Source organism: Salminus brasiliensis, chromosome 3 (assembly GCF_030463535.1).
Source record: "Salminus brasiliensis chromosome 3, fSalBra1.hap2, whole genome shotgun sequence".
Taxonomy (NCBI): Eukaryota; Metazoa; Chordata; class Actinopteri; order Characiformes; family Bryconidae; genus Salminus; species Salminus brasiliensis.
Window position 1 is genome coordinate 39,360,161 of NC_132880.1, and position 21,641 is coordinate 39,381,801.

Here is a 21,641-nt window from a genome sequence, read left to right on the forward strand (position 1 = left end):
GACAGTCTACATGTCTGTCTTGATCTGTTTTGAAAGTTTTACCATTGAAGAAACTTAAGGAATTGATAAGTCTTGGAGGTAATATAACTAAACACATACAACTGAAAGAATGTCCTTGGAAGTTTTTCGTGAAATGTAATTAATAGAAAAGCCATTTTTTGTGATGATTAGAACATGGTTTAAGAGACTTCTGTAGGAGACTGCCTTATTTGAACCTCAAACATTTAATTTGGTTTGCTTTTGATTGTTGAATTGAGTGTTATCACCATGGCCATATCCAAAGAGCTCGCTGGGGCCTTCAGGAAGAAGGCTGTAGAAGCAGGTGAGTCTGGAAAGGGATTTAAAAAGATCTCAAATCAATTAGTTCTGCTGTCTGCAAAATAACTTACAAGTGGAGAATGTTTTAACCATGGCCCTGTTGGCCCTGTTGGTGGCTTAAAGCGGGCTGTGCAGGGAAGAATCCCTTCTAAACATCATACAGCTGAAAGAATTCTGCCTGGAGGAGCGGGAGACTGAAAGGTCTAGGTAATAGGTAGAAGTTGGCTATTAAATACCAGCTATTAGAATGTAAGGTGTCCAAACATCAAATTGTCATTGTTTTTGCAAAGGTGGTGCAGTTACAACACTTTTATCTATAGCTGTTGTTGTGGTTGTTGTTAAAGATGATATATACATATTTCTTAATGAAGAATAAAATATTTAATGGGGGGGGTGTTATTTTTTCACATGACCGTATCAGACTATGTTGTAGAATGACTTTGTAAGCTGCAGCACACCCTCCCTGATGACACTGATTGACCTGAGCACGTCCATAAAACAGTCTGTACTTGTACCAGCTAAGGGATTGTGGTAGTAGATAGAGGAGCGTTCATGGAGCGTGAAAGAGGCTTAAGATGTTTCAAACAAATTTTTAATGATTTGTCCAATCCTGTTGAGGGAAAGCGATGTTCATTTGTTCATCTTTGTCTTGTTTTTCTGCTCAGGTGTCGAAAAAAGTTGCAGACCTCATTCTAGAGAAACAGCCGTCCTATGTGAAGGTAAGACTTCCTCTGCATCCCCATTAATTTCACCAACAAAAAAACCCCCTGAAAAATTGCACCAATTTTTAAGTAGAATTTTAATCCTCTCCCTGCTTTTCACCCTTTGAATCCTCTGGATGTTTTCTAGGTAATTAACCTATCACCACTTGCCTTGTTCCTCTGTTCTTACGCCATCATTAGGAGTATGACCCGCTGTTCGGCTCTTGTAGATTGCGCACCTTCCTCTGGTTTTGGCCTGTCAATCATGCCTGGGATAATTGAGTAGTTCTCTTCCCCGCCTGACTTGCAGCCACTGCTGTAATAGGTGCTCTAAGCTCTACCTTGGCTGGAGAAGAGATGCTCTGAAATGTTTGCGATTCACAGTGTAAATATAAGCCCCGCTCATTGTGATTCACAGATGGTGTGACTGACTGGCCCGTTAGTGAGAAAGTGAGTTTTATCTCAAATGATCGTTTCCGTGTGTTTTTGGGATCAAAGCGGAGGGAGAAGACAGAATTGAGTAGCCGTGTCCGCTCCAGGCTTACTCTCCCCCTACGTTTCTAACAGGATTTTTCTTACAAGTTATTTATGGCTTCACTGCCCAGACTTTGATCAGGAGACGGAAGGATTTTCACTTTGCTACATTGAGGCAGTTTGTGGATTCGTCCCCAATCGAAGAACCTCTATTTCCATCCCTTACCTATGGATTAGCACCTTCCTGAAATCTGACTGCCGGAATCAGTGGTTTATCTGCTGGTTGCCTTTTAAATGTTATGTTGTGGTACATTCTTAAAAAGAAAGGTGCTACAAAGGGTTTTTTGATCAGTGCCATAGAAGAACCAACCTTTATTCTTTAGGTATTTAAAAGGTTTTTCACACTTATACATGTCTTTGTACAAAAAATGCTTCTTCGTGGAACCAAAGGTGGTTCTTCCATGGCATCACTCAGAGCCAAACCTTTTGTAGCATCTTTATTTTTACCAGTGTAAAGCAGTGGCTGGTATAGCGTAGAGCCTATAACACCTCCCAACTTCCTAAGCACAGACTGGGGTTTGGTTCTCCATATGTACAAGTGCACCATAGACCAATACTTACAAAAAATTCCCAAGGAATATATTTTAACAGAGAATTATAAATAATGGGAATCAGAAATATATTATAGTGGGGCTGAATATCTGGTGCGCTTGATAAAAGCACTGGTGGTTCTCTATTGAGGCAAGCTAAAACTGAGAAGCTGAGGCGGAAGGGGTGGTAAGTTAGGCTAGCAACAATGATGCTTAAGAATGGGTCTAAAGTATGGAAATCATTATTAAACAAGAATCCTAGCAAACCTAAACGTGAGCTCTGTGTGCAAGAAATTGCTCATTATTCAACAGCATGGAACAAGGCAAACCACTGAAATGGGTATATGCTACAGGCGACCAATTATCTGGGCAAGTTTAATGCAGGCAGTCTATTAACAGACTAATTCACAATATTTACATTACATTTATGGCATTTAGCAGACGCTCTTATCCAGAGCGACGTACAAGGTTACTCGTATTACAGCATTGGGCCAATGTAGTGTTAGGAGTCTTGCCCAAGGACTCTTATTGGTGTAGCGCAGCATAGTCACCCAGACCGGGAATCGAGCCCTGGTCTCCCACATGGTGTTTTTGTAACTCAATGGCAGGTGGTGGTGTTATCTGTTGCACCACACCAACCACTATGTTCTACATGTTCATATCTCTGTAACATGGGAAAGGATGACCACAAGGCAATTGCGTGATTTCTATGGGACAGGCCTATAGATAGACCTGTTAGCTATTTGTTGCTAAACCTTCTGTCATATCTGCCATTTTTCTTCTCATCTAAAAATAATTCAAGTCTTGACTCAATTCTTTTGTTAAGTAGGCGTAAGCAAGGGGGAGTGATTGTTGAGTGATTGAAGGGGGATACTGTTAAAGAAGCGGTTTTAGCGTTTAAACCAAAAAAAAAAAGCTGTAAAAAAGCTTATTGTAAACATTCTGCGGTCTGTCTCAAAATTCCACAAATCCATATTGCAGTACATTATATGTCCGTAATCGAACTATACGCACCAGCTCAATTTCGGATTTTAAATGCTAAAGTAAAATGTTTCCTGATAAGAAAAAAACTATGAACGAATAGTCAAATCTTTGTATTGAACATCCCAATCGATTCAACTGACGCAATTCTGGGCTTTTAAGTGCTCTTAATAAGGGCATGAGACCAAAGCCATGAATGTAAATCCATCCATCATCCGTATCCTCCTGGTCAGAGTTGCTATGGGCTCAGAAACACGCTCAGAATCATTGAGTTGCAAAGCAGGATTACCCCATAGACAGGGCGCCAGTCCATCCCAGTGTTGTAATTGTAAATATAATATGAAAATAGAATAAAGAAAGCTGATCTTCTTGTCCTTAGCTAATCCTTTAGGGCAGCCTTGACCAAATCTGTTTGTGGGGGGCTGAGATCCTGCACGGTTTGGTGATTTTCACCCCCCAAACACAAACCGAGTTAAATCAGATGTGTTTTGAGCTGACTAAATCAATAAACGCTGCTGGAGTTTGACACTCTGGCTTTAGAATATTTGGCCTTGTTCTCAGTGTTGTGCTGTGGTTGTACTTTGATTGATTGTCCTTGTCTCCTGTAGTAGTGCTGGAACAGTTCTGGACCCAAGCCCAGTCTTTTTGCAAACAGTGTCTATCTGAGAGCACTTAGGCAAACACTTATTGTCCACATGTTCCACAGTTGCAATTTGAAAATGCACCAAACGGCCAACGCCAGGAATTTCTTAAAATGAGAGCGTGTAGTTCATACTGAGCATGCAAAACTGTGCTTAGTCTATAAACTATAAACCTACACTTTAAAACAGGTGTTTAGAGATCATTAAAGCAACAGTCCACAATTTAAATGCACTGGTTATTTTTAGACACATGCTCAAAACTCATTTTACAAACCTGCTGTTAAAATAGGTTTGTTTTTTATAAGTCAGAATCTGCATGGGTGAAAATAATAATAGTTATTCAGAAACCGGTGCAATTTCACTGTACAGAAAGGTGCTTGGTAAAAAATAAAGACTGGAAAAAAGAGTAAAGCCAGCAACATGTAATGACTGGAGAATTCCACTCTGTTATTTGTAACCAGCTTTTGGCTAATGGGCCTTCATCAGGGTTGAAGGAAATGGTGGTTGTATTGTTGTTGTTAAAAGACACAAAGATCAGGAAGTTCAATTTAAAAAAAGGAAATGCAGATTGATGCTGTAGACAGGTGTTTTATTGGCGGTCATTGAGAACTAATTTCCTGGTCTTTGTGTATTTAAACACAATACAATCACCATTTTCCTCAACTCGGATGAAGGCCCATGAGCCCAAGTGTTGTGAAAAGTGGAATTCTCCAACCTTTTTATGATTTATATAAAGTTAAAACACCTGAAAAACACCTGAAAAAAACCCCAAAAGAATGTTTAAAGAGAATTCCTATTCTTTTTGGCCTAACTTTGCCATGCTGCAAAGCGTTACCTATTATCAAATCTGAATACTTTTAGTTTAGCTTATACACTTACCGTTTAGTTTGTGCTCCTGTGCAGTATATTCTTTTGAATTCTATGTTGCCAGACATTGCTATTGTGCATAATGTTATTTGTCGACCTACTGATGTAGTGATTGTTGATGTGGAGTGCAGAAATGACCCAACAGAGCAAGTATTGCTTTAGTCTGTATTAATAAAAACATCCACTGTGTGAAGCCGCTCACAGAAGGAGATTAGTTGTTGATGTTGTTGTATTGAATTGTATCATAATTTAATAGTATTACCTGTAGTGCCCTGTGTTTTTCCTCTGTGATTTGTCTTTTTGCCCCTGTTGTCTAGGCTTTAACTCTGCTAACCCTGTTCTTAGTCTTTCCCCTTTTGGAATCTTGCCTGGGTTCTCACTCTGGACAATAACTCGGCAGGGGAGGCTGGTCTGACGTGCTCTCCCTGCTGATACGTCGCCTGGGGCTTGACCCGGCACATGGTGCCAGCCAGTGGATTGTTCATGGAGAGAGAATAGGGGAGATTTCTACCCAAAACGCTTTCGAAACTCAAAACTAGAAGACAATAAACCTTTACAGCGACACTCTGCTGTTGGAAATGTGGTGTAATAAACACATTTAGTCTTCTATAAATTCATTTGTAACCAAAAATGATTAAATTTTAAAATAACGTACAGCATACATTACATCGTTACTAGGGACGTAGTTGTGCACAAGTTTAATTTTTGGGGGGTTTGCTGAAATCAACACAAGCCGTACAGCCAAAGTCCTTATAGGCAATCTTTGCACAGCCACTCTATGGTTATTTCCAGTCACACAAGATCAGACTCCTATCTTAATATGATTTGGGAGAGACCAAAATACTGGAAACTGAAGATTACTGTTTCAAATCCTATTTAAAATCACTGATAAAATCAGGCAAGAACCTGAATAGTTTGTTGCGTTCGCATCAGTAATTTGTAAAACAACATGATTTTTCAGCTTGTTCTAGCTAATTCACTTGTGCAGATCCCTATATCGAGTGGGGTTCCTCTGCTTTCTGAATAATGTGTAAGACAATTGGCTCTTTTTGTTGAAGGGCGGGACTTGATGTGTAAACACACGCCATGTTGAGCGTTACAAGAACTCCTATTCTCCCTATAATGTAGTTCAATGCTTCTTAGCAAGTTGAGATGGTTTGAGATGGTGCCTAGTGTCCTAGTTATATTGGCAGCAAAACATCCATAGAACATGATGCTACCACCACCATGCTTAACAGTTGGTAAAGTGTTCTTGGGGTGAACATACTTCTGGTCACTGCGACCAAACAACTGAATCTTTGTTTCATTTGACCATGAAGTTGATGGAGAGATCACAAGTAACGTGACTTTATTATTAACTGGGCTGATGTTAACTAGGTCCACGAGCAGAGAATAAATAATTAAACCAATAATAAAACCTATTAAGTCATTTCCTCCTAACTACACAGATATCCAAAAACATGCAATCCTTAATTAGTGTATGCTGGTAATGAAATTAATAATGCCTAAAGTCAGTGTTTAATTGATCTAATGAAATAAGTAGTGCACCTTGCTTCTGGCTTATTTGGATGCCTGCATTTTCTGTTTAACAGAGTGGATCACAAGCTTCTTTTAATCAGTTTAATCAGTGTTGACTTGCTGCTATACCTCAGTGGTGCCTCGTGCCATTTAAACCATGGGACTTCAGTGACATTACACAGTAATGACATTGCCGCTGCCACCCCCAGCCCACGCTTACCTAGCCTAAATACACTCCCGACACTGCATGGCACTGGCAGACTGTCAGCAAAAATGATAACCACAGCCTCACCTTCAAACACATGACCAGAAGTTCACTTTTGTGCTAATGAATGCTAAAAGAAACCCTCTATTTAACTTTGCTCAGCAGCTGTGACACTTCCCTAAAAACACTACAAAAGCACTGCATCATCACAGATTTCTCCACACAGTTGATGGAGAGATCCTACTGACTAATTGGACTGCTAGAGCTTCTACATTCCCTGATGATTTAGCTCTCCACCAAAAGATGACAACAATGCCTGAAGAGCATCAGTTTGATGTATCTTGTGTCTACACCGTCATGGGCTAATTAGGTTTGACTCAGAATAACTGCTGCTGAAGCTGACTCCTAAAGCTCTTGAGTAAACCTCACTGGCCTTTCATTTGCTCAGCCTAAAGTCTGTCTTGCCACTCAAAGAACGAACTGGAGAAAAATTCTGTGGTTGAAAGTATGTTGAGGGTGATATGGATCAGCGTGAAATGGTCTGCACATTTTTTGGCCTGTTTTTAGAGGCTTTGTAGAATGTAATTCGCCCTGTAAAGACTTAGTAAAAAATAGTGAAGTAAAAATAAATTGCCAAAACGAATCATTTGGGAACGCTCTGCTGGAATTACGTTCTACCACCATATGCCACGATACATCACTGTGAAGATTAAGTTCTTTAATCTTTACACACACTCATCATGGGCATAAATGTCATGGCTGTCATGGTTTTCAGGGATTTCTTTGAACTGTTCTTTCTTTCTGAGCTAGAATGTCGCAAACGTTGCAGTTTACCCCATGCAAAAATTACATAAAACTAAACCAGATTTTGTTTAATTGAATTGGAACAGACAGTTCAGGCTATTCTGTTCATTCAAAGTTAGTCTTCTTCATTACTTCATCCACTTTGTGCCATGTACCAGTTCCACTAGCAGCAAACTAGCCTTTCAGTATGATGCTAGCATTACCATTGGTAACGTGGTTTTGTGCTTGCAGGGGCTGCATCCTATGAAAAGGCTGTATTTGAAGGCCGATTGCATTGCACTGGTGCGACTAGGCTGTATTGTTTCACAAGCTTCTTGCTAAATGGAGCAGAAATGCACCCTCCTTTACCATGGCAACAGTTGGATCCTTCAACAGCCTTCATATCCCGAGATGCCTTGCGTGCCAGTGAGCCATCAAGGTTGGCAGGTGTCAGAAGTGTAAAGGTAAAGGGCTGGAACAGCAAATCCGCCTTAGAACAGACCAGTCTGGCCTTCGCGGTCTACGCAGCCTTGGAAGGCTACGCTTTCGTTAATCCCGTCCTTCAGGGGGATGCAGCCCCTGAACTGGGACATAAGTAATAGCCCATCTGAAGAGGCAGCCTCTGTAACTCATCCAGCATTAAAAACACACATTTCCATGGCTGTTTTGTTCAAATAATAAAACCCCCATGTGTGCTACTGAATTTTTGGCCTAAAGCCCTGAGATTTCTCCTTACCTGCATTTAACCAAATGTTCATTCATTAGCTTTTACAGATACTTGTATGTCATTAAAACACTGATGTGGAATTTTAGGAGTCTAGATATATGTATACACTTTGCATTTGTGCTGAAGAAGTCTAAAGTCTAAACTTTAATTAACAGTGCATTTGTGAATCATTGCAACTCCTTCCTCTACTGTCACCTTATTATTCTGTTCCAGGTCTCTCTCTCAATCTCTGAATGAGGTCCTGTACCTCTCTGAATGATGTGTTTTTTAAGGTATTCCAAGGCCATTTTTCTGCTCCCAGCATCTAGATTGTTTGCTTGTCTTAAATAACAGCAGTGTGTATGTCATGTACTTTCCACTTTGAGGATGATCATAAACATTACTTTTGCAAGGCTGTCCTAGAGCACCTACCCTTGGGTCAGTATCTGACAATTTCCACTCCTCCATAAGTAATTGCCACGAGACGGGAGAAATGGGGAAAAATATAAACATGCCGTTATAGAAACGCTATTGACACTTTACTTGCTGTAGCTTTTTTCAGTCCGGAATGGTTAATTTCTCAGAAGTTCAGTGTTTATTAGACACTCTGCACTGGGAGTCTGAGCAGGTAGCTCAGCCACTGAGCCAAGGCATCGTCCTCTTGCCTCAGGCATCTGCCTGTAACAGTGAGCTCTTCTCTCTGATCTAGGCATGGCACTGTGCTTTGGTCAGGATGTGTGTTCCGGATTTCTGCTCATCGCAGCCTGTCTAGCTGCACTCAGGCTGGCGGAACAGGTGGGCTTGAGTTATTTAGACTGGGCTGTTTCAGCTTGAGAGTTAGTGTGAGCGTCCAGGTGTCTGACTGGACAGTGGCCTCTGTGGCCAATCCTGGCAGCCGTGCTGGCTTAGCTTTTAGTTAATGACCTTAATGAACCAGTAGTGAGTGTTGGAAATGGGCAGGTGAAGTCTCAGTCTGTGGGTATATCTGCTTTGTCTGTGTGCTTTGTTGGTGTGCTGGGATTGACTTTAAGGACTGTTTGGGTAGCTGGCTCGGATACTGAAATGAACCAAATTAGCCAATGCATGCATGAGACTGTAAATCACTCATTTTGGCAGACCTTGAATGAAAAAAAAGTTCACAGTAGTTCAGTGAGTCACAGGGGCTACAGCTGGGCCAGAGTCCTCCATCAGCAAGGGCACTTTAGGAGCCTGCTAATCAAATCATATATGCAGGGCAAAGGAACTAGCTTACATCAGTGTCTCTCAGGTAATAGTTCTATGCTGAGAATTGCTACATGATATATTGCAATATATTGTGGAGGTGTAAGAAAATATCAATACACGAGTATCGCGCTATTATTTTGTGAGATACTGTATAGATTCTCATATTTTTTTTGTTGTTTAACCCCTTGATTGCTGGATAGCAGTGTTGTTCAAGGCTCTTTTTCTTTCGATTTAGTACTGCTCGTTAAATCACCCCTTTGTAACTGATGCAGCCAACATCTTCGTCACACCAACAGATGCTCTTTAGGGGGGACGGGGGGAGAAGGTGCGATCAACCAGTTGAGCTCTCTGGCCTCTGGCCGCTAATGGCAAAGTGGCATAGCTCAGGATTCGAACCTGCAAACCCTGGGCCATAGTGGCTCAAAGCTTTTTTTTTTATTTAAATATAAATAATACTTATTTTATTAAATATTTAATTTAATAATAAAAGTTATATTTATTATTATATTAATAATATTTTTGTTGAAGTCAAGCAGATTTGTAAAGTAGATATTATTTACAGTGTTGGAATGTAGGCAGTGGAGTTTCTGCCAGAATTATCTTACATAATAGAAATTATGTAGTAATAAGCTAATGCACTAGTGCAAATCAGTACCATTGCACCAACTCCACTATAATCTGCTCAGCTGCCATCGTTATCGTAAAATGCCAGAGAAGTCACCCCACAGTGGCATAGAAGCCCCATCGCCAGACTAGCATATAAATGCTCACAATGGCAAAGGCCACTTCACAGGCTATGGTGTAGACTCTGCGTTGATGTGATGCAGAAGCATAAATCAGCATAAATAAGGGGAACCTATTCTCCTCTGGTCGGCAGTGGATAGTAATGGATAGGCTTTTCTGGAGAAGCATTGTTGAGTGTTCTTTACTGGCCTAGATAAAATGTACCAGGTTGTTGATTTGGCCATTTATTTCACATGTGACCTCACATGTGAAACATGTGAGGTCACATGTGCTCATCAAAATTTACATGTTAATAAACTCATGCATATTAATGGTAAGATCTCAGAGTCATGAATTCTAATAAAATAAACAGACGTGTTTGGTATAATACAGAAACAGACACAAGCAGTCTGTTTGCTCTTACTTGACTTCTTTTACTTCATGATAATCATCTCTTCTCATTCAAGCTCTGTTTTAAATCTGATGAGCTGTGCAAAGTTAGGTCATTGTGAGATAATGATTATTGCATTATTCAGTATGAATAAGCTTTGAAATCCTTCATCTCAAAGCTAGTTCTTTGATGTTTGTCATAATCCCTAATCCATACAGATCACAATTAGCATTTTATGTGATGGTGGCCTGACTGTGAGTATGTGCATCAAGAGTGACCTGTGAGACTGTGTGCTCATTGCTGACAGAGATGTCCAAATGCACACACACACAGCTTGTCTACTCCCTGTAGAGGAGTTTTGCCAATTGAACAGGACTCTCTGGAGTGGATAAACATGATCCCGAATGCCTGTCATGGGCTAGAGCTGTGGAGCTGTGTTCTCATGAATGACAGTGATGCTCCATCTAGGGGGATGAGGTGGGGTGTTATCCAGAATTGTGATCACACTAATTCTTTTGTCAGTGAATGTAGTCAAATCTTTACAGCAGTGCTCCAGAATCTAGTAGAAAGCCTTCCCTGGACGGTAGAGGTAGTTTCTCCAACAAAGGCAGGGTAAACTCTTAGTTTTGGTAGAAACAGTAAATGAGCAGGTGGTGTGATGGACCTCTTGTGAAACTGCTGGGAATCCACTGTCATTAATGAGCAGTTGTGATGCTGTGTCCTCTGAACAGCACAGTAACTTAGTACTTATCTGGTCTTCTCCTGCTTAAATGTTGGCTGATTGTAAGTTGTCCTGTAATTAAACCCTTTTTATTTTCCCCTCATGTCTTTGATTTCAGGCCGAAAACATAATAGAGCTAAAACATGATCCTTTTTCACCGTCTCTTTTTATTTCACTGTTATTGAAGCCTACTGTATATTCTCCAGATTGCCCTGTACTCTCAGTTTTTGCTGAATACCCTCTTTCATCAGAAGCCTTTCAGGGTTTTTACAAATACCAGCGATAACCGATGCTATCTTCCAACAGCTCAGTGCTTCTCCTTGTGATGTTGGGTATAAAGAGGCTTTGAATGTGTTTTCTCTGTGGAATCGATTTTTTCCACCTCGTATTCTCTTGCCAAATAATTATCTTTAGCGTGACAGTGGGATGATGTTCTGCCACTAAAGGCTGCCTCTATGCTAAAGGCTGCGGCCAGTGTGCTTTGCCGTAACACTGGGTCACTCAGTGTGTGTTCACCTCAGGCTGTGACAGCTGTGCACTTCAAACAAAGGAATGTGGATTGAGGAGGAGGGGGGAAGCCTCAGTTTCCACCCAGCGGTTAATTCAGGAGATGTGGTGTGAGCTCAGGGGAATGTTTCTGCACCGCCTCGTCCTTCGTTCTGTCTTTCTCAGTAACGGAGCTCTTTGCCTTAATCAAAGCCTTTTGCTGGTCTGCTTTCGCTCCCTGTGGTGGCTTCAAGGGGCGGGGGACACCTCTGGCACTGCGCTTGGCCTGCTAAAAGGACGATGGATAATACATCGCAGTGTCTGTTTTTCCTCATGCTGGAGCTGTACAATGGAACAGCATGTTCTGTCCATAAGGTCTTGAACTTATCAGTGACGAGGGTTTCTGACACAGCCACCCATGAGTGAGGCTTTTAGAACTCCTCTCGCCTGCTTTAATGAATAGTCTGCTGAGGAAACTGTCACATCGTATTACCTGTTCCATTATGTACAAGGAATCTATACCTTGATTAAATCCAGGTTAAGCTGTTTGTGGTGTTGTGTTTCAGGAGCTGGAGAGAGTTACCTCCCTGCAGACCAACCTGCAGCTTGCCGCGGTCATCTGCACCAACGCTAGGAGGTCCGAGACCCTTTCTTTCTCTCCATTATCACTAAATAAAACCACTGAGATCTATGCTCATTACAACACATACTGTTCTTGTTCCAGGCAGCTGAGCTCTGCTAAAGAGGGCTTCACTGAAGCTAGTCTAGGGCTCCTGGCCAACCAGAGACGGAGGCAGCTGTTGACAGGGTTGCTAAAATCTTTAAGGACCATAAAGACTCTGGTAATCGATTAATTAATAACTGAATGTGGCGTTCTTTGGAGTGTCTTGGTCCCATAATTCAGTCTGAAATCATCTTTCCTCTTTCTTTCTCCTCACAGCAAAGAACAGATGTGAGACTCAGTGAGATGCTGGAGGTAAGCTTTCCTCACACATTCATGGCTGACAATACATCCCGTTCTTTCACATCAGATTGTGGATAGTTTTAATTAAAGCAGTTAGTGCCTGAGTTTCTCAATTTCGAGAGCTTTATGCTGTAATATCTGTGAAGGCTCAGTGCAGAAATGTCCCTTTTCTGCTTTTATTAAAAATGTTATATGAAATCTGATAAATGCCAGCTGTGTTTGTCTACACAAATCCAGCAGAATGTGTATTTGCTGTCTTATTTCATGCCTCTGCTATAGTACCAAAGGTCTGCATGTGAACAACTGCATACAGATATGGTCTGATGTTTACATACACTGACTGCGTACACAAATGTCCTGGTAATATTGGGATTTTATTGATATTCGGATGTTTTTCTGGGGCAGAATGAGTGTACAGCACACGTCTTTAGTACAAAAAAAACAAGAATTTGCTGCACAGGTTTTCATTTTTAAGGGGTTTCTGAATTCTGCACAATCTCACAATTATGCATATAGGGGCATGCATATACATGCACTAATTCAGTGGTGCTAAAAGATCCAAAATTTGTTTTAACTTGCCAAGACCAAAGCCTAGACCTTCTGCTAGTGATCATGATTGACTACAGCTGGTATCTTCTCTGGGCTCAAATAAAAAGGATGTGGATTGGATTGACCAACTTGCAGTACAATGAATCTATGAAAGATGGTCATCTATGTCTCATGGAGTCAGTTCTAAACAATTGCAGATTCCTCGATTATCAGGTCAAACAGTCGTACGGCTTGAAGACGAATGGTCACCCTTTGGATGGTCAAGAACAACCCAAGGACCTCCAAGACCCAGCCTTGAACTGGAAGCTGGTGGATCCCCAGCGTTTCTGTAAAAAGTCAAACAGTTTTTGCATAGTCATGAACTGAGAGGCCCCTCCTCCAACGTTAAACTCCTTCAAGCTCGTCTTAAATTTGCAGCTGAGCACATGGACACAGAAACAGCCTTCTGGAAAATTATGGCCACATGGATTGAGTTTGATTGAGTTTGATTGAGTTTGGCCACAGTGATCAGAGATATATTTGGAGAAGAGAAGGTGAGGCATTCAGTCTGGAGGACACTGGTCCAACTGTTAAGCATGATTTTGGTAGCATCAAGCCCTGTTTTGCTGCCTGTGGAACTGGTACATTGCATACCTCAATTCATCAGCATCACCTCAAACCATCAAGTAGATGATTGAAACTTGGAAAAATCACTGAAACTCCAATATTGCCATGACCACCTTCTTCATGATGAGTGTGTGTAAACTTTTGACCTTAACCTTTGTAAGGGCAACATTCTGGTAGATGAAGTCGTCCCAGTCTACAAGTTGTCGTGGCATTTGTCTCTGCTTGCGGCACTTGTTTATAAAGTATATGAAAGGGTCTTACTTTATTATATAGTAATATGTGATGATAATTTGGCCCTGACAGGAGGAGGACTATCCAGGTGCGATCCAGTTGTGTTTGGAATGCCAGAAGGCTGCCAGCACTTTCAAGCACTACAGCTGTATCAGGTATGTGGAGTACAGCTTGGCTTGAAGACTGCATAGCAGCCCTTTGAATTACAGTTGGCTTGTACCTGCACCAAAATAGGACTTTTCCCTTTACTCTTCTCCAGCAGAAAAAACACAACAAATACTGGTACTTCGCAAAGTTCTTCACAGCACAGCGCTTTATCATTTTATGGTGCTCAGGAAAAAAATGCAGTAGTATTGCTTTTGCAAAGGGCCAAGTCATGGAACTCCTGATTTAATTGTTTTCACTCTTTTGAATAAGAGTTTGATGTAGCGTATTAACCACCTTTATTAACCCTTTTTTCTGTCCATTCAGGCTAACACTCCAAGCGGGGTGTGTCAGAATTTCTTTACATTACAATAGAGATAAGGAGTGGTTAGCCAGTGGATTATGGGGTTATTTAAACCCTCATAAAGTTGACTTTGGGGGCATGCAAGGAAGTTCAATGTTCTGTTTCTCTCTCTCTCTTTCTCTCTCTCTCTCTCTCTCTCTCTCTATATATATATATATATATATATATATATATATATATAGCATTAACGCATCCAATAGAATCTTAAAAATAAGAGAGAGAGATATACATACACACACACACACACACACACGTGCATGATGTACCTCTTTAAATGAGCTGTCTCATTGGTGAGGATGGTGGTTCAGCTGCTGTTTACTGATCAATAACCCACTGCCTGGACTAATGGGTGGTCATTATTTCATTAGGACATTTCCTCCAAGGGCTGTCTCCTGACCCATCTGAATGGACACCACTGACACACATACACATATTCACTCTCTCTCTCACTCACTCACTCACTCACACATTCAGACACTTGTTTTTTCACCTCTTTGGTCTTTTGCTTTTCTGATTTTTTTTTTTTTTTTTTTCCTCTCTCATCTCTCTTTCTCTATTTCTCTTTATATCTTCTCCACATCACTCTCTCCGTTTTTCCTGTGACCGGTGTTTAGCTTGCCATTTTCACTTTTTTTTAGCTTACTGCTGTCTTATCAAGTTCCAGCACTGCCTCTCAGAGCAGGAAAATACATGTTGGTGTGAGACTCAGCCAGTTGCTGAAACCTGCTAAGATGCTCAGTCCTCCTTAAAAGGGAGACTTTGAGCAGACGACTCGCGTTGGATGACCTGTGGGTCATTCTGTCTTTCTCAGTCCTTTGGAAGACTCTCAAAATATGTAGGCTGTAGACTTTCTTAAGCCAGCAGGATCACAGTCAGTGTCTGAGAAAAAGCTTCTAACAGGTATTTTTAGTGTTTTTCTTTCTTGTTGTTGTGACAATCACTTCTGACTAGCTGAAGAACTTCTCAGCAGCAGGAGTTGTCACAGCCACTGCAGAAATAATGAGGTCTTCTGCAAGAACATTTGAGCAGACTGAATGCCGTGATAAAGATGCTGATGGTTTTGAATGGGAGTGAGAGACAATACAGAGCTGATTATGGCACTCTTCCATAATTACAGCACTGTCTCATTTACTGACCGTGAAATGGGGCACAATGTGTTCTTATATGTTCGTTTCTGTTGTGCTGATGGCCAGCGATCGTCAGAGGGCTTTTAGTCTTGGCATGGAGCAGTTTTTCAGATGCTGCACTGACGTAGTTGGCAAGCTCTTATGAGAGCAGCCTTGCGTCAGTGAGTGTAGCATGTATGTGTGTGTGTGTGTGTGTGTGTGTGTGTGTGTGTGTGTGTGTGTGTGTGTGTGTGTGTGTGTGTTTATTTATTTATTTATTTATTTATTTATTTATTTATTTTTATATTTTTGTAAATTATTTTTTCCCCCCTGTTTTTAAATGGATAATTAGCATTAATCATACAGCATGCTGGTGAGGGATGTTTGCTTTTTGTTGTTTTTTGTATTCTTGACTTGACTCCACAGAATTTCATTAACCAATGGAATTACATCCATTTTTACAGGCTCAAAAGTAATTGGACCATAGACTGGTGAGCAGTTTACTGACCAGGTTTGGCCCAGTTATTTCATGACGGATTAAGGAAATAGAAGGTTTAGATCTGATTCCAGGTGTTGAATTCACATTGGGTAGGTGTTAATGAGGACTCTTAATATGTAGTCTGAAGAGGTGACGGTGCGAGTGAAGAAGGCCATCATTAGACTGAACAAATAAAACAAACTTATAGGAGAAATAGCAGAAACTGTAATGCACTGGTGAGCTCAACAACACTGAATGAACAAAATTGTTATTGATGATGTTATTTCTAAGATAGACATATCATTATCTACTAACATAATACATGTAAATGCAGAGGGTTTACTTCAATATGCAAAACACTGGAGGCACTCAAGAACAAGAGTCAGATTAGACTGATTTTGAAATTATCCAAAATGCTCATCTGTCAAACACAATAGAGGCACTATTATGGCATGGGCATGCACAGCTGTGCTGATACTGGTCAGATTAAGCCAAATGCTGCAAGACTGATAGGATGGTTTCTCACAGCACATATGGACAATGACCCAAAACATACTGCAAAAGCAACCCAAGTGACTTTGGGGGCAAATATGTGTCACAAGCAAACTGAATGCGGCCTGTCCTGGCAAAGAATCTCAACAGAAAATTCAGCATTTGGCGATGCGCATTCTTTCCAGACTTCAGGCAGTCTGGGATTGTAAATGTTTTGAGTATTGAAAATAATCTTTATATGTAAACTGCTTGTAAGTCAGTTGTCTATGCCAATTATTTTTGAGCCTGTGAAAATGGTGGGAAAAAAGTTTTTTCTCCTGTCTTACGTGTACTAAAAAAATGACTGCATGTTTTTCAGTACAATGATTTTGCAGTGACTCTCTGATTTAGACATGTGGCAGTCAGGGGACGGTCTCTGAACATACAATATATAGTGAATAGGACCACTCACAGGCAGTGGAGGCTTCAGATCAAAGACTGTGGTAATGAGGACCAATCATAGTTATTAACCGGTATTGATTAGGACCAATACTAGTTAGGGGACATTCTGGCCATATCACACTCTACAAACTCAGACCACTGCACTGTTTTGGTCAAAAAAGTATAATTTTGTTTCAAAATGTTATTTATTTATTTTTATTGATGTATTTGTTTTTTTGTGTTATTTTTACCTAATTTTCAAAAGCCAATTACCCAACCTACTTGTTAGTACTAATGTAATTTGACATGACACTTGGAGGGTAAGGACGGACAGATGATTCCTCCAACACATGCACAACCAGCCTCTCAAGCATCTTGTTCTCATGTAATATCATTACCCGTGCCGAGAGAGAGAGAGAGAGAGAGAGAGAGAGAGAGAGAGAGAGAGAGAGAGAGAGAGAGAGAGAGAGAGAGAGAGAGAGAGAGAGAGAGAGAGAGAGAGAGAGAGAGAGAGAGAGAGAGAGAGAGAGAGAGAGAGAGAGAGAGAGGAGAGAGAGAGAGAGACCAAGGCCAATTGTATTTTCTCAGGCTCCAGCTTCTGATTGCAGGCTGCCACCCAGGATTTGAACCTGCGATCCTCGAGCCACAGATGCAGCACCTTAGTCTAGTGGATCATGTTGTTTTTATTGAAGTATGCTGCCGCATTTATTGATCACCCTGTTGTGTGTGCTGTTATGAATGAATGGCTAGACGACTTCTCTCTGCTTGTGTCTAGTGAGTACAAGTGCTCCAGTGAGTAAAAATCACCATCTGTAGTGAAGGAGAGTGATTTAGCCTGTTTGTGAACAGCTGCCCAAAGTGCTCAGGAAGCTGCACAGGGAGTGCTTTGTGTTGAACCTAGACCTCTGAACATTTTAAAGGATTTTCACTCCAAGTCCTGCTGCAGTGGGACTGCTGCGACATAGTTTCACCCGCCTGTGTCTGCCCGCTGGGCATCCTCCTGCTCTGCTTGTTAAGACCAAATGCCACTGGCTTGGGCTGCTGCCATCCAAATCAGCATTCAGTGTCTTCCTGCTGTTCCTGCTTTACAATTCACAGCTCCGCTTCTGGGGAGCAGAGGTCTGTTCGGCAGCCACAGCTCCATTTAATAAAAGCCCTTTGGACTGAATCATGGTTGAATAATGTTAATAGTCCTGCAATTTACCTGTCCCCTTCCTTGCAGGAGGAAGTGATTAGATGTGCAGTTGTGTGCAGTGAATCACTCTTCTGTAAGATATTGATAGAGATGATGCAGAGGTGATTGGTGTGGAGGGTTGCCATAGAGTGCCATAGTGTGGAGTGGACAGTGGCTATGTCTGTTGCAGAGGGATTAAGCCGAGCCTTTAAAAGCGCTTATCCTCTACTTTGGGCAGGAGCCAACTTCTCAGAGGCTAGGCAGTGACTTGCTGCAAGCAGAAGAGCAGGATTGTGTCGCTGGCCTTTAAGTTTAGTTCATAAAAAAGTGAGTTCGGTTTAAAGAGTGAGTTATGAAAATGATCATAACAAGGGACCGAAGTCGATTTTTTAGATCGTTGTTCGCTAGAGGACAAAGTCGCAAAGCAAAACAAGAAAGGAACCATGTGAGGAACCAAGACTCAGAAAGGGAACCCATCCTTGTGTGGTCGACACTGGAGATCAAAATAAGTAGTGCAACAAAAGCAATATAAAATATGAAAATATAAAAAATTAAAAATGAGCTTAAAATATTAAAGAAACTACCTTTGCATATCAAACTAAATTAAAGCATAAGTTTGAAATATTTTGAGTAAATTATGTTTATCAGTTTTAAAAGACTTTAGTGTAGGTGGTGTTTTGTATCACTTTGCCCACCTAAACAGACATGCATTGTAGACATGCATTTCTGGACAAGCTGAGAAATACAGAACCGTCACTGAAAGTGGAGGAAACATGTGCACTGTTGCAGTGAGGTAACGCAGTAAGATTTCACACGAAATATCCTGCTTGTGCAGTGCAAGGCCCAAAACATACTTCACGCAAATGCACATGCAGTCTAGCTATGCAGACTGGGTTTTATGTCTAGCTGCATTCAAAATATGTCATAATGGCATGCTTTTCAACTCCGCTGTCAACATTGATTAGTCCCTCTCTTTATTGAGAGCCTTTAACTGCCACAGTAATATAAGAACACATGTTGAGTTTGTATAGCAGATCTGTGTGTTTGTGCAGCGCTGGCTGGGTGCTGCCATTGGCCTTTACGTACTTACGCTGAGTGTTTCTGGCTTAAAGCTAAAGCAAGACTTGCTTTTTGGCCTTGCGTTCATGTACATTTGTGCTATGTGTGTTACTCAAGTGGAGGCTTCCACTAGGGGGCAGACCAGGAAACTCTGACCAGGTTTCTACTTCATCTTTAATAATAATAATAATAATAATTTAATGATTTAATGATTTAATGATATACATTTACATGATAATGATTTACATTTACATTTAAGGCATTTAGCAGACGCTCTTATCCAGAGCGACTTACAAAAGTGCTTTGCTATTTACCCAAGAAGAACCTCAGCTAGTTAGAATAGACTAATAATTCAAAGATACCTCTAAGTTTAGACACTACTAAACACAAGTCAGTAAGGTGATCACTCTGCTATTCGTCCAAGTGATCTCTCGCCAGCTGTTCTGACAAGCACTTTTTTCAATGTGCAGTGGCAAGGACACGTCATACAGATGTGGGTAATTGCAGACTAATATAGTTAACAGCAGGTGTATCTCCAGCCTTACGTAGTGCAGTTAGCAATGTGCCAAGCCTGGAGTGGCAATGATGGAGACACAAATCACTCTTTAACAGGTCAGTGGACATGATTTTGAAGCTGGCTTTTTGAGGTTTGAGGTGGTCTTAACACACTTTTCTCAAAGCCATGGATCTGCAATGAAAACTGTCGCCTAATGCACAAAATCGCCGCACCAGCACATGGCCCGAACCATTCAATAGGGAGTCTCCTACATCTGTTCCTGACTGTTCCCCTCAGTTAGAGCACTGCCAGTAAAGCAGAGTGCCTGTGAAACGACTGCTGGAATGCCTGAGGCTGTATTCCACCTGAGAGCGGTTCTGGTTGTAAAAATACTAAACAACCGCCAGGAAGTCAGAGCTCCTCATGTCTTAAAACAGTTCCTTACTCCCGTTTCTCTACAGGTCTATGCTTACCTCTTCAGAATACCATTTAAACCCAACTGCTCTTTGCAAAAACGCTAAAGACTAGATGGCGAATATGAACTGTGCTCTGCGTTTTCCTGCATGCCCCATCCTCCATTCTATTTCCATCCTTGGCACGCTCACCTCAAGAGTCATAATTTCTGATTCACATGACCAGAAGCTCCCTCTTCACTGCTAGTTCCATTTGCAGAGGCCTGGACTCTGAGATAAACCTGTTTTGAATATCAGCACTGTTCTTCTTTTTGTAATTGCTTCCTTTTCAGCTTTTAAGTGAGTCACTTTATCTTTCAGCTCTCATCTCTGGCAGTAATGGAGACTTGGGTTATCTGTGCATTTAGGTGCCGGACAGAGCAGTTAATTACTGACTGACCTAAGCTGGGAGAAGGGCCAGATTAGCGGCTTCACTGCCCAGTACCCTGAAAAACCACATGGTGCTCACCGATGCACCACCCTTCATTCTGTTGTAACCCCCCCTGGAGGTCTCTTAAGGCAGCACATGCATTAGCAATAACATGCAGATATAAATTAATCAAAAGCATACTCTTTTTGGTTCTGCTGGGACAAATGAAAGAAGGAACCCGTGGCTTTTTCAGTCTCACTCTTCTTCTGTTCACATGGCTGTGGGCACAGGAATAATGAAACTGCGCTTGAGCTTAGTGTTTGGGGTCCTGTTGTGAAAACTCATTAAAATGTGATTTACATGTCGCCTGCTAGAAGGCTTGGGTGGAGCCCCAAGCACTCACGATAGGAGTTAAGCTGAAGTAGCAGTTGAGTTTAGTGTAATGTTGGGCTTCCACCAGTGTGGTGTGTGTTTTATTTTTTTTTTAATCCCCTTTTCTTTTCTTATTTTTCCAGGGGAAGAGCTTATGCCACTTAAGGGAGTGAGATTGCATTATAATGGGACGGAACCAGACACCAGGGGCTTGGCTTCACATCATGAGTGTCTTATAATATAAAATAAAATAAAAAAATAAAATAAAATAAAATGTGATTATCTTTAATGACTTCAGAGTTCAGGCAAAAAGATAAGATGAATTGTTAGGCTCATCTCTTGCTTCTAGTGGAGAACAGAGGGCTGATGAAGGTTCCTTCTCATTCCCTTTGGAGGTTCCTTCTTTCTCTCCCCATTTATTTATTTATTTATAAAAGAGTGAGGCTGAGGAGAGGGTACTGTCTTGATCTTCTCTCTGGCTGGAGGCTGATGAGGCTCCTTGCTTGCTCCTGTCTCTGGCTGGAGGCTGATGAGGCTCCTTGCTTGCTCCTGTCTCTGGATTGAGGCTGATGAGGCTCCTGGCTTGCTCCTGTCTCTGGATTGAGGCTGATGAGACTCCTGGCTTGCTCCTGTCTCTGGATTGAGGCTGATGAGACTCCTGGCTTGCTCCTGTCTCTGGATTGAGGCTGATGAGACTCCTGGCCTGCTCCTCTCTCTGAAGTGAGACTGCTTAGGTTTTTGCCTCGCTTCTCTCGGGTTCCTAAGGGTTCCTGTCCTGCTCTTTTCTTAGGACTGAAGCTGACAAGGTTCCCATCTTACTCCTCTCTCAAAAGTGTGGCTGATGAGGTTCCTGCCTTGTCTCTCTCTGTCAAGAGTAGGGCTGATGAAGTTCCTGGCTTGCTCCTCTCTCAGGAGTGAGGCTGAGGAGGGTTCTCTCTCGGGAGTAAAGCTGATGAGATTCCTGCCAGGCTCCTTTTTCATGAGTGTGGCAACAAGGACTCCTTTTTTGCTCCTTTTTAAAGAGTGAAGTTCTAA

General features: G+C 41.5%; 1 protein-coding gene across 2 annotated transcripts in view; it reads left to right on the plus strand.

Annotated features, from left to right (window-relative positions):
* Positions 1 to 21,641, plus strand: part of vps50 (VPS50 EARP/GARPII complex subunit) — a 169,693-nt gene that overhangs the window by 34,765 nt on the left and 113,287 nt on the right. For both annotated transcript variants that reach the window (XM_072676101.1, XM_072676102.1), the window contains exons 5-9: positions 984 to 1,037; positions 11,896 to 11,966; positions 12,054 to 12,171; positions 12,270 to 12,305; positions 13,752 to 13,834. In XM_072676101.1, the coding sequence (XP_072532202.1) occupies positions 984 to 1,037; positions 11,896 to 11,966; positions 12,054 to 12,171; positions 12,270 to 12,305; positions 13,752 to 13,834 (362 nt within the window). The remainder of the gene's footprint in view (positions 1 to 983; positions 1,038 to 11,895; positions 11,967 to 12,053; positions 12,172 to 12,269; positions 12,306 to 13,751; positions 13,835 to 21,641) is intronic.